Genomic DNA, 11,795 nt, shown 5'->3' with positions numbered 1-11,795 from the left:
CTGGACAGACCACTGGTCTGACCCAGTATTGTTAAATCCCCACTAGGCAGGAAGAGAAGCCAGCTAATTAGTTCCCCTTACTACAGGTAATCCCTTTTTTAGTATGTGTCACTGGTAATCATCAACATTCCCTATATTTTTCTCCACCCATGTGTGGAATAAATTTTGCTGTGTGCGCACAGAATGTGTACCACCAAGAGAGAGACATGCTGGTGGCTGTGGGGTCTCTGCTAAACAGCTGGGTGGCACCTGACTCTCTCCTGGGCAGTCACCGAAGCACCCAGTTTACAGGGAACACTGATAGCAATACCCTTCCCTCACACCCACCTCCTCCAAAAGGAAGAGCACAAAGTAGTTAACAGGATGGGAACAATAATAGGGTTTTGTTAAAGTAACTTGGGAGTTAACACGCAAATTGACACAAAGCCAAGTCCCAAATTATACATGGACTAACAGCATAAACCAGGTGAACTGTGCTCCCCCCCAATTTCACAGGGATACTCAAAAAACAACAAAAAAGTCCTGTGGCACCTTATAAACTAACATATGTTGGAGCACAAGCTTTCATCGGCAAAGACGCCACAGCAGGGTCAGGCCTATGGCTGGACCAGGAGTAAGACACGAGAGATTAGGAACATCACTGCCTGCTGGTGGGGACTGGGAATGATGGGACAGGATCAGGCAGACACCAGGAAGCAGGTAAGCCGATTTCCCTGGGTGGTATTCTGCAGACTCTGGGCGCCTGGCTCTGGCTGCTAAGACCTTACATACAGTTTTGTTGCTGGGTGCACTGCATAGATCACATGACTCCACTTTTCCCACCTTGGCAGAAAAAGGTCCCCAACATCCCAACAAGAAGGGACCAAACATGGCATGCAAACAATCCCTTAAGTAAAACAAAACAGCGAAAGTTAAACACAGTTCCTCCGAGGGGAGGGAACAATGGGATCAACATCTGCTGGGCCACTTGGAATCTTCCTTCCATGGTGGGAGGGAGATTCCTGTGCACTTTAGGGGCAGCTCCGCTGGCTCAAACAGGCTGGGCGCCCCGGAACGCCATCTGGCACCTATCTCTTGCCCAGCTCGCGAGCCCGCATGGTTGCGGCCTCCACGGCGTTCATGACCGTGGCCCGCAGCGCCCCCTTCTCCAGCTCGTGTAGGCCGTGGATGGTGGTGCCGCCAGGCGTGCAGACTTCATTGCGCAGCTCAGCCGTGTGTTCGCCTGTGTCCAGGATCATCTTTGCTGCTCCCTACGGGAGGAAGTGGGATCAGAGGCGAGCCCTGTGCCTTAGCGTACTGAAAACGTCCCTGCCCTCTGATCTGGGGAGCACAATCGAGCCGCATCCAAACATGCTCCCTTCCCAGGCAGGCACCAGGGAATTCCCCAGTCTTCCACTCGCAGAACCCAGGTCTCTTAGCCTGACTGCCTTGCTCAACTTGCTGGACAGTGCTGCGTCTCTCGTTAATGCCGTTCATAAAAGAGTTAAGGGGAACCAGGCCAGACTCTCTTCAGAGCAATGCAGCCGATCTACCCCACCCTAAATTCATGACTTGCTTTCTCCAACAGGCAAAAAAATCCACCTATTACAGCCTCGTGGAACTCAGTCTATTTAGCTTATGAACAGCAAGTTAGAAGGTGACTCAGTATCTATGCAGGGAACAAATATTTGATCACAGCCTCACCAATCCAGAGGCAGGTCTAACACTATCCAAGGGCTGGAAGCTGAAGCAAAACAAATTTAGACTGGAAATAAGTCAGACTTCTTAGCAGGGAGAGCAATTTGCCATTGTAATAAGTTACCCAGGTTTCCTCCATTAGTGGCAATTTAAAAATCCAGATCAGCTCCTTGTCTAACAGATCGGCTCTAGGAATAATTTGGGGGAAGGTCCTGGCCTGTGTTAAACTAGAGCTCAGGCTCCATGCTCAGTGGTTTGAGTATTGGTGGGCTAAACCCAGGGGTATGAGGTCATTCCTTGAGGGGGCCATTTAGGGATTGCAGTGGATAGATTTACAATTTATATATCTCCATCAGAGGTGGTGCTTGGTGCTGCTGTGAATGCAGGGAACTGGACTCAATGACCTCTCAAGGTCCCTTCCAGGTCCCACCTGGCCTTGATGTCTAAGATTCTTACAAGAAATTGACCAGCTGGTAATGCAGACATAAGGGACAGCTGGTCCTTCCCAGCCTGCACATGGCACCGATCTTACCTCAGTGCTGTAGCCTGCTCCCCCTGTTGCACAGATGTGGTTTCTTGAGTGGAAGGCTTTTGGGGCAGTTACTGACTCTTCCTAGGTTTGTTCAGTGGAGCTGCTTCCACCTCCCACCACCTGCTCATGCTAGGCCAGCTAGGGCGGCTTTACTTCTTCCAGCTTGGCCTCATCAAGTACTGGATGAGTCCCCAGCAATCTTTTCGTGGATTCTCAAGCAGTTAGGGTCCCAGAGAAGCCCTACCACGCTTGGCTGATAACAGCTCAGCTCAGGTGGCAGAGTCCTTTAGAGAAGCAAAGGCAGTAGGAACCAAGGTACAGCACGACAGCAACAGCTCAAGAGTTACTGGGAAGGCAGATGGAACCCCCAGGCATGGGGGTGAAACAGGTTTCCTGAAGGTTGAGGGCTTTTCTTGGGCATCTGCTGCACAGGTAGTAAAAGGGGGAGCTGCAGGCGGCAGCTAAGTTGTACTGGGGAACCCAGACTGGAACAGACAACGGAACTGCAGGTCAGAAGCAAGGTGCACTGGGGGCTGGTGGAGGGAGCCGGTGTGGAATACAGGGCAGGACTGGGTTGAGCCAGGGAGTCAGAAGACAGAGCAAAATCCAAACTTACTAGTAGCGTCTGAGCTGCAATTTTAGTGGCCAAAGCACTGGGCATGCCCATCTTCACAGCACCTTCCGCCAGGGCTTCCGCAAACAGGTAAACCTAGAGCAGAGTCAGGCAGACATTCAGGGAACAGCAGAAGCCAGGGGCTGAGGTCTGGGCGATGACATGGGAGGTGGGCTTGCCAGAGTGCTGTCACCAGCATCCCTGTTATGGCATCCACTGTCCCTGCAATCAGCACAGGGCTAGAAGCAAGTTATAAGCAAGAGCCTGAGGTCTTCCACTGAGCTCTATAAGACCAGGGATTCCCAAACCACAGTGGGCAACGGCACCAGTTACTAGAGTAAGAGTGCACTCAGCAGCCCTACACCCATGTACCATCTCACCCACCAGGGACACAGGCTGCCCCATCTAAGATCACGTGGGTTCAGGGCAGCCAAGGGTCCATCGGGGGTGGAGAGCACATGCAGCTCAGCGGGATATGGGCAGCCCTAGGGACTGGTGGCTGATGGAGGGAAGGGAGCCCAGGATACCCATCAGAGAAGCCTCAAGTGCCAGGACTGATACCCCAGAGCAATGCTGGGGAGTGACTGCAGTCAGCTACAGGGAGGCCAAGGGGCAGGGAACAATCCCATCCAGGCAGGGCTAGTAGAGACAGCTGAGGCTTGAGGGCAGCACTAGGAGCCGCTGGCCCCAGCCCAAGGACACTTACGTAGGCTACCCCGCTGCCACTCAGGCCCGTGTGGGCATCAAGGCAGGACTCAGGCATTTCTTCACACATCCCACAGGCGGACAGCAGGCTCTTCAGCAGGGCAGCCTCCTGATCCCCAGCACAGCTCCCCCGGGCAAAAGCTACTGCCCCCTCCTGCACCACGCAGGGCAGGTTGGGTACAATCCGCAGCACCTTGGTCCCGGCAGGGAGCAGCTGCAGAGAGAGAGAGCCAGGACACTAAACCCGAATACTGCTGCGGTGGGGACAGGCTGGGAGGCGCCCCAGTGCTCTCGAGGCAAGGTGCAGGAAGTGCCCGAGGACACAGGGAACATGAACATGGCAGGCATGATCCCATCCTGTGCTGCGTCCGTACGGCACCACCACCAGGCTGCTCAGTAGCTCCGCACAACTGCCAAGGGAAGCCAGGTCGGAGATAGCAGGGGGCTGCAGGTCAGGAGAGAGGGGCACTGGAGGTCAGCTAGAGGGGGGCCAGCAGGGCTGTGTGTGTTGGGGGCTGGAGATCACGGGAGACGGGCACCAGCTGGTGGCTTGAGGTCAGGGAAGAGGGGCACTGGCAGACCTGGGGGGGCTGCAAATCAGGGGAGAAGGGCAGCAGCAGAGCTGTGCGTGGTGGGGGCTGGGGAGCTGCAGGTCAGGGCAGGTGGACACAAGGGAAAACACTCAGACTGTGACAGTCATTTTAGCTGGTACAGGGAGGAGCGGAGGTGGAAGGGAAGAACCATTGGCAGGAACTTAAGGAAGGTTTGTCCAGCCTAGCTGGGCTGTGTCATCTCCGCGCCCCCGCTGGATTGAGTCCATTTCTGATGCCTACAGAAAGGGACCCGTCAGAAGCAGGACTAACGAGGGAGCTGCTGATTGATGACAAGACGCACACGGGCACCGGGCAGTACGTTGGCTGGGTAGTGCATCCCATCAAGCAGGCAGGCAGGCATCCATCCTGAGCTCCTGGGCCAGGCTGCTCCAGTGAGGCTGCTGCAGACTGACTCACGTGCTGGCAAGCAGGACATGGGGAGGTGGCGTCATCATCATCAACCACGGGCTCAGAGCCTTTTGATGCCTGATGCCTCCCTCACTGTTTCCTTCCATCCCTCCCTGTCCAGTGTGGAGCAGCTTAGTGTTTGTAGACTAGCTGCGCACCAATCTACCCATTCTCTGTGGGGTCTGCCTCTCCTATTCGAACCATCCATTATGCCCAATACCAGGGTCTCGATTCTTCGTTCTTCACTCATTCTGCAAATACACCCACATAGTCGTAACTTCCATTGCATAACCTTCTGCAGCAGGTTCTCTTTCAGCTGTATCTTCCTATATAATTCCCTGTTGGCGACCTGCATCCATCCTATTCTCACGATCTTTCTATAACAACTCCTCTTGAACGCCAATACCCTTCTCTTCAAACCTTTGTTACCACCCGTGTCTCACATCCCTACAACATGCTGCTGAATACACATGTTTTTAAGTTGCCCAGCTTCATTCCCAAGCTAATCACTTTACTCTTCCAGAGCTTATCCATCGCCTTCAAACTTGCTCTTGCTATTCTAGTCGCTATTTCCTCCTTACAGTCTAGCTCATATGTTATGTTGCTCCCCGGATACGTGAATTTCTCTATGTTCTCCAGTTCGATCCCCTCTTAACTGATCTTCCTTCCTATTTTCTTACCTCCAGATACCATTGTTTTTGTTTTATTGATGCTCATAATCAGTCCATACTGCTTCCCTCCTCATTTGGCACTTTACCATTCTTTCTAGCAGGGATGGGTTAAAGCACATACATGGAAGACCCTGGGCCCAAGTTCCAGCACTCACTGGATTACAGCACAGTTTTAAATAGACATCTGCAGCTTTCTCCACTGCAAAGGGAAGCTCGAAAACACGACCAGGGCATAGCAGGTACAGGATGGCTGCCTGAGTTTGAAGAGAGCCAGGGAGAATAGCTCTGAGAGGTGTAAACTGCCCCAGAACAATACTCCATGGATGCAGAAGAAGAGTACAGTAGACCTGGCCTCCCAGCCCAGCAGATGGGGTCTAAGTACTGGGACATCCCTTGTTAACCCCCTGCTGCTCTGGGATGGAGAGGGTTGCTGTTCTTAAGGGATGGGTGCCCTCTGCAACTCGATCCCTGGTTCCTCTCACCCAGGCCATTGTTTAAAAGCAAATATAAACCCTTTGGATGCTTATGGGTTTGTCCCAGACACTCTCACAGCCAGCTGCTGCACAATTCAATAGGGGCAGGAGGACAAGAGGGAGCACCGGACACTCACCTGCTGTAGCGTCTGCAGAGTGACTCCAGCAGCCACCGATACGAGAATGTGGTCCTTGGTGACAGCAGGAGAAATCTCCTGCAGGATTGCGGGAAGCTGGTAAGGCTTGGCTGCTAGGAAAACCAGGCTACAGTGCTGCAGCACCTCGCTGTTGCAGTGTGTTGTCTTGCAGGCCAGATCCTGCCATCCAAGGAGACCGACACGGTTATAGGCTTGCGGGGGAGAAGCCGGCACGGTGGGACAAGCAGGAATTCACCAGCACTCAACACCCACCTGCTTTTATCACACTTTGCAGCATTAAAACCCAGCTGTGGGAGGTGAGGAAAGGCAATCTGGGCATCATTTCGCCAGGTACTGGCATGCACTTTAAACTGCCAGGCTGGGGTACAGGGCTGAGTGGTGACTCAGGAAAAAGCCAGTCCAGTTAATTCACCAGTGCCATTTCCCAGGGCACCCAGGTGTTCCTCAGAGGAATTAAGGAATTAGGGGTTATAGTGGACCACAAGCTAAATATGAGTCAACAGTGTGATGCTGTTGCAAAAAAAGCAAACATGATTCTAGGATGCATTAACAGGTGTGTTGTGAACAAAACACGAGAAGTCATTCTCCCGCTCTGCTCTGCGCTGGTTAGGCCTCAGCTGGAGTATTGTGTCCAGTTCTGGGCACCGCAGTTCAGGAAGGATGTGGAGAAATTGGAGAGGGTCCGGAGGAGAGCAACGAGAATGATCAAAGGTCTAGAGAACATGACCTATGAAGAAAGGCTGAAAGAATTGGGCTTGTTTAGTTTGGAAAAGAGAAGATTGAGGGGGGACATGATAGCAGTTTTCAGGTATCTAAAAGGGTGTCATAAGGCAGAGGGAGGGAACTTGTTCTTCCTTGCCTCTGAGGATAGAACAAGAGGCAATGAACTTAAATTGCAGCAGGGGAGGTTCAGGTTGGACATTAGGAAAAAGTTCCTAACTGTCAGGGTGATCAAACACTGGAATGAATTGCCAAGGGAGGTGGTAGAATCACGGTCCCACACCAAAGGCTTTTATGTAAATTAGGTGGTCATGGGATAGGAGGAAAGGTCCTTTCATGGATCGGGAATTGGTTAAAAGACAGAAAACAAAGGGTGGGAATAAATGGTAAATTTTCACAATGGAGGGGGGTAACTAGTGGTGTTCCCCAGGGCTCAGTCCTGGGACCGATCCTGTTCAACTTGTTCATCAATGATCTGGAAAATGAGGTAAGCAGTGAGGTGGTAAAGTTTGCAGATGACACCAAGTTGTTCAGGACAGTCAAAACCAAAAGGGATTGTGAAGAACTACAAAAAGATCTCAGCAAACTGAGTGATTGGGCAGCAAAATGGCAAATGAAATTTAATGTGGGTAAGTGTAAGGTAATGCATGTTGGAAAAAATAACCCAAATTACACGTACTACATGATGGGGTCAAATTTAGCTACGACAGATCAGGAAAGGGATCTTGGAGTTATAGTGGATAGTTCTCTGAAGACATCCACGCAGTGTGCAGCGGCAGTTAGTAAGGCAAATAGGATGTTAGGAATTATTAAAAAAGGGATCGATAATAAGACAAAAGATATCATACTTCCCCTATATAAAACTATGGTACGCCCACATCTCGAGTACTGCGTGCAGATGTGGTCTCCTCACCTCAAAAAAGATATATTGGCATTAGAAAAGGTTCAGAAAAGGGCGACTAAGATGATTAGGGGCTTGGAAAGGGTCCCATATGGGGAGAGGCTAGAGAGACTGGGACTTTTCAGTTTGGAAAAGAGGCGATTGAGGGGCGATATGATAGAGGTATATAAAATCATGAATGGTGTGGAGAAAGTGAATATAGAAAAATTATTTACCTTTTCCCATAATACAAGAACTAGGGGACACCAAATGAAATTGATGGGTAGTGGGTTCAAAACTAATAAAAGGAAATTTTTCTTCACACAGCGCACAGTCAACCTGTGGAACTCCTTGCCCGAGGCGGCTGTGAAGGCCAGGACTCTATTAGGGTTTAAAAAAGAGCTTGATAAATTTTTGCAGGTCAGGTCCATAAATGGCTATTAGCCAGGGATAAAGTATGGTGCCCTAGCCTTCATAACAAGGGCAGGAGATGGATGGCAGGAGATAAATCACTTGTCTTCTGTTCTCCTTCTCTGGGGCGCCTGGCATTGGCCACCGTCGGCAGATGGGATGCTGGGCTTGATGGACCTTTGGTCTGACCCAGTATGGCCATTCTTATGTTCTTATGTTCTTATGTTCTCCATCGCTGAAGATATTTAAAAAGAGGTTAGATAGATGGCTTTCAGGGATGGTTTAGATAGTACTTGGTCCTGCCATTGGGGCAGGGGGCTGGACTCGATGGCCTCCCAAGGTCCCTTCCAGTCCTACTCTTCTATGATTCTATAACTTGCATATGTGATGGGATCACAACAGTCACCAAGCATCACTGCCTCTTGGTTCCAGACACCAGAATGTTATTAGCTCTTCCAGGCCCAAGGAAGAGCCTGAACCTTTCCCCTGCAGCCTGCAATGGCCTGCCTATACTCACCTGGAAGGTGCCCAAGTTCCTGTCGGACGGTGCACTGGCCAAGATGTTGGCAGCTTTGACTTTGCCTGAAAACGCAGAGCAAAGAGGTAAATCAGCTGCGTTAAGCTGTACTGAGAAACTCCTGCGATGCACCAGGCACACACAGATCAGAGTCCCAGACAGCCCCAGCTGAACCCGGGAACTATGCAGACTCACTGCATTTAGCCCAGCGAACTCCCCTGGGCTGGTGACGGCAACATCAAGCCTGCTGCTAGCAGCAGGGGCCTGGACCCTCAACTTTGAGGGCCAATTCCAAGCGTAGATGGCCACCAGCCAGTACGAGACTCCCAGCGGCTCTGGAGCTGCTAAGAGGCAGGAGGGGAGGTTAGCTGCTGCTGAAGCAATCTGCCAAGCTTGGGCTGACAGGGGCCATGTGCAGCAATGCCAGGTGATTGCAGGAACTTCTTTGTACCACACAGGCAGCAGACATAGATCTGCCTTGGTACAACTAGCACCTGCAGTGCAGGCATCATGGGAACAACCAGGCAGCTCTATGCAGGCTCCCAACTCTAGGATCCAAGTCATTTACTAACTGGACCTGAGCGGAAATCCTCTCATCTAGGAACCCCTTGCACAGCAAGGCCACGCAGCCATTTCTGGGAGGAGGGGCATAGCAGACACCTACCAACAAATCACTCAGTTGCTTTGCGGCCATTGCTGGAGTGGGGCTCTGGAAGGCAGCTGGGCACAGCAACTATTTCTACAGGAATTGTTTGCTGAGCACAGGCACACAGCCTCACGCCACAGAGGGGTGCCGCTGGGGTATCTGTGTCCCTGCCCCTCCCAACCCCAGAGGGGTGGGATGCAGGCAGGTGGTCCTACAGGCATCCACTGCCCAGTGCTGAGATGTTGTTCTCTCTGGGGTGAGACGGTGACCCAGCACGGGGGTGGGAGGTGCCATTGCTGTGGGACAGGGGCCCTTCCTAGAGTGGGAACGGGGTGTCCCTTGGGGGGGAACCTGCTTATCCAAGGCCCCAACAAGAGGGGAGCAGTTCCAGAAGGAGGGGAATAGTTACCCAGGCACCCCTGGTAGGGGGCCTTCTCTGGGTGGGGGGAAGTTACCCCGGCAACCTGGTAGAGGACCCCCCCCGGGAGGGGGGGGGAGCTGGTGACCCAGGCAACCGGGCGAGGGAGGGAAGTCCCCCCTGGGGTGGGGTGGGGGCTGGTTACCCAGGCAACCGGGCGAGGGAGGGAAGTCCCCCCTGGGGTGGGGTGGGGGCTGGTTACCCAGGCAACCGGGCGGGGGTCCCCGCCACGCCTACCTGCGCGCAGCACGCCCTGCGCCAGCCCGCGGGCCATGACCCCGGCCCCCACGAACCCGATCCGCAGCTCCCCGCACGCCTCCATCCCGGACCTGCTCCCACGTGACGCGGCTGCCCCCAAGTCAACACCACGTGGCCGTGGCTGCGCGCTGCAGGACCTTCCTCCGCCTCCGGATTGGCTGCGCTGGGTGTGATGTCATAGCGCGTCGCTTTCTTACGCCTCCAGGGGAGGTGCCCACGCCTCCCCTGGGGGCGTTGCCAGGTGAGTGGCTGCTCCAGGCGGGACCCGGTGGGGTGTGGCTGCCGCTCGCTTCCCACGTGCGGGGGCGCGCATGCAAGGGGGGAGCATAGCCCCGCCCCCCGTCATTCCCTTGCAGGGCTGCCGGGGGGAGGGGGGGGGCAATTGTGGGAGGGTTACAGCCGCGCCCCCCTCCGGCAGGGCTGCGGGGGGGGCAATTGTCGGGGGCTTACAGCCGCGCCCCCCTCCGGCAGGGCTGCGGGGGGGGCAATTGTCGGGGGGTTACAGCCGCGCCCCCCTCCGGCAGGGCTGCGGGGGGGGCAATTGTTGGGGGGTTACAGCCCCGCCCCCCTCCGGCAGGGCTACGGGGGGGGAAATTGTCGGGGGGTTACAGCCCCGCCCCCCTCCGGCAGGGCTGCGGGGGGGGGCAATTGTTGGGGGGACACGGCACAGCCCTGCCCCCAGTCGCTTGTCCCTGGGGTGAGCTGCGCCCATCTTCCCCCCCCCCCCCCCCGTCTACTCAGTAGTTCTAGATCTAGCTGGCTTCTTTCCTCCTTGGGTCTCCCAAAGCTCCCACAGCAGCATCCTTCTTCCCACCCCGGGGTGGGGGGACAATGCCCGTGGGGTGTGGGTGCTTCCTATCCCAGTGATGCTTTACGTGGATGAGGGCATTAGCATAGAAAACAATGCCCACGTGCACCACCTGCAGATATGGGCTGTGGTCAAAACGCCACCTTGGGACTCTCTGGCTGGTGGTAGGTAGCAGGCCAGTCTCAATGGTGGCAACAGACCTTTCTGGCCTTGGGTGCCTAGCACTTCCAGCCCCAGTCATTTGGGGTCAGCAGCAGTACCCAGCAAAACCTCTTCCAATTCCTCTGCACCTGTGTCTGCTCGTTGCTCAGTGACCTGCTGTCCTTGGCTGAGGTGGTGCATGGACAGCCAAGGAATGGGGTTGCTGCTTCTGAATCAAAAAAGCAGGCAATTACTTGGGGCACAGAGCTACCAAGAGAGAATTGTTTTCTCATGGAAAACATATCTTGAGACTTATATACATGGGGTTTTTTTTGTTTTGTTTTGGGGTTCTTAACAAACCCCCTTTTTCTGGAAGACAAAAAAAGCGTTGCATCCACACTGCAAAGCTTGTTGTGGAAAAACTGGCGTTTAACTCAAAATAGTAACTCCACCAAAATGAATGACTTCACCCAACGCCCACCCCGCTTTTCAGTTTTGAAATGGACTCAGGATATACTAAGCAGAAGTAATTACAACTTAATTGGCCTCTAGGGAGGCACCCCAGGGCTATTATTTTGAAATTGGGCTCTCTAGTGTCAAGGCTCAACGTCAAAATGCTCGTGCAGCGTGAACGCGTTTCTTTAAAACGCTGGTGTCCAATACGTTCCCCGTTCGCAGGTTGCATGAAACGTATTGTGGTGAATGGGGCTTGGCGGGCTGGTGCGGCAGCTTCTTGGGTGCCATGTGTTTTATTACTGCCCAGCCTGTGAAATGAGAACTGCAGCAACAGGTGTGCGGTGATACCATTATTAACCCCCACCCCTGGGGCTCCTACCCTGGTGTACTCTGCTTGGAAGCAGCTATAGGAAAATTCAGAATGTGCCTGTTAGCTCATGGGGTGGCGGGGGGAATGGGGGCTGCACCCCAGAGACGCGAGGCAGGAGCGTGCACTTATGTAGGCTGTGGGATGCAGATCCCAGCACGCCTCAAAGTGGGACTGGGTTAGTTTGCATGAGCCAGGGGGCCCCTGTGTTATTTCTAGCTGTCTGATTATTCAGCCTCGCAGATGCCCCCAGCCAGGGCATAACCAGGGCCATACTCAACCCAGTGTTGCAAACATCACTATTGTTTGTGTTAGCATCTTGAACCCCTGGCCACAGCACAAG

General features: G+C 53.6%; 1 protein-coding gene across 1 annotated transcript; it reads right to left on the bottom strand.

Annotated features, from left to right (window-relative positions):
• Positions 1-355: 355 nt before the first annotated feature.
• Positions 356-9,779, bottom strand: PYCR3 (pyrroline-5-carboxylate reductase 3). Its single transcript, XM_074986544.1, has 6 exons — positions 9,660-9,779; positions 8,359-8,423; positions 5,810-5,989; positions 3,529-3,741; positions 2,826-2,918; positions 356-1,250 (listed from the first exon to the last, which is right to left on the bottom strand). The coding sequence occupies exons 1-6, from the start codon at positions 9,742-9,744 to the stop codon at positions 1,068-1,070; spliced, it is 819 nt and encodes a 272-aa protein (XP_074842645.1). The 5' UTR covers positions 9,745-9,779; the 3' UTR covers positions 356-1,067.
• Between the last annotated feature and the right edge of the window lie 2,016 nt (positions 9,780-11,795).

Source organism: Carettochelys insculpta, chromosome 2 (assembly GCF_033958435.1).
Source record: "Carettochelys insculpta isolate YL-2023 chromosome 2, ASM3395843v1, whole genome shotgun sequence".
In the NCBI taxonomy this organism is placed as follows: Eukaryota; Metazoa; Chordata; order Testudines; family Carettochelyidae; genus Carettochelys; species Carettochelys insculpta.
The sequence above is the reverse complement of the archived record's forward strand: the minus strand, read 5'-3'. Positions and strand labels throughout refer to the sequence as shown.

What these genes read in the sequence shown, in the direction of transcription:
- PYCR3 (XM_074986544.1), bottom strand. Translation starts at nt 9,744, where the DNA reads ATGGAGGCGTGCGGGGAGCTGCGGATCGGGTTCGTGGGGGCCGGGGTC. An exon ending in GGAACTTGGGCACCTTCCAG is followed by an intron (nt 5,990 to 8,358) that starts GTGAGTATAGGC and finishes CTTGGATGGCAG; the next exon opens with GATCTGGCCTGCAAGACAAC. An exon ending in TTGCAGCTCAGACGCTACTA is followed by an intron (nt 1,251 to 2,825) that starts GTAAGTTTGGAT and finishes TTCCTCCCGTAG; the next exon opens with GGAGCAGCAAAGATGATCCT.